This window comes from Octopus bimaculoides, chromosome 20 (genome assembly GCF_001194135.2).
Source record: "Octopus bimaculoides isolate UCB-OBI-ISO-001 chromosome 20, ASM119413v2, whole genome shotgun sequence".
Classification (NCBI taxonomy): domain Eukaryota; kingdom Metazoa; phylum Mollusca; class Cephalopoda; order Octopoda; family Octopodidae; genus Octopus; species Octopus bimaculoides.
The window spans coordinates 41,965,803-41,966,617 of NC_069000.1; the positions used below are offsets into that span (position 1 = coordinate 41,965,803).

At 31.5% G+C, this 815-nt stretch overlaps 1 protein-coding gene across 1 annotated transcript in view; it reads left to right on the forward strand.

The window, feature by feature from the left end:
• LOC106875579 (uncharacterized) overlaps positions 1-578 on the forward strand; it is a 39,866-nt gene extending 39,288 nt beyond the window's left edge. Inside the window, exon 5 of the mRNA XM_014923788.2 lies at positions 125-578. Within this exon, the coding sequence (XP_014779274.1) occupies positions 125-335 (211 nt within the window). The 3' untranslated portion in view covers positions 336-578. The remainder of the gene's footprint in view (positions 1-124) is intronic.
• Positions 579-815: the final 237 nt, after the last annotated feature.

Genomic DNA, 815 nt, shown 5'->3' on the forward strand with positions numbered 1-815 from the left:
GATTTTTTACCCTTATTTTTCTTTTCTTATTTTCATGTTTTCACTTCATAAATTTAATAACATCTATTTCCATATTTTCACACATTTTCTCTTTTGTTTTTTTTTTTCTGCATTTTTGCAACAGGTTCACTAGAATATCATTGGATTGTTTCGAGAAAGTTCTAGACAGCAGATGTGGAGAAGAAGCAAACAACTTCCTGTACAATGTGATGGCAGGTCCATTGCCCCCAATCTGCAAACAACTCAATGACAATGGAACCACCAGAACTCAATCTTTCTGCTTAACCGTTTTCATGTCTATGGTCACTGTACTGCTTTCATTCATGCTAAGATAAATGGCCAATTCTAACACTTAATCATGTGTGTATGTATATATATGTATATATATAATGTATATGTATACTTTTAAGGAAAATGGTTGACAATTAACTTTGAAATTTTGCCTTGGGTTGGTTTTATCTTCAAAGTCACAGTTCGTCTTCTTTCCTTGTAAAATTACATTTGACACTCAATATGTTTATGTATTGACTGGAGTTTTTTGTTTATAATTATACATAAAAATACATTGTTTCGTTTCACCACCTTTTTACAGCAGACGATGACTGGTCGTGCTAATCCACCTCCGGCAATGGAGAGCTACCTCCGATGAGTGCGTTTATATAATTGGTTTCTTGCCTAAATTCCATTGTATTTTTTGTGTAAAAACCGATTGGGAAGACCAGCCGTGATGGATACTTAATACTATAGAATTCGATATATGTATATATATATATATATATCGAATTTTATAGTATTAAGTATATATATATATATAT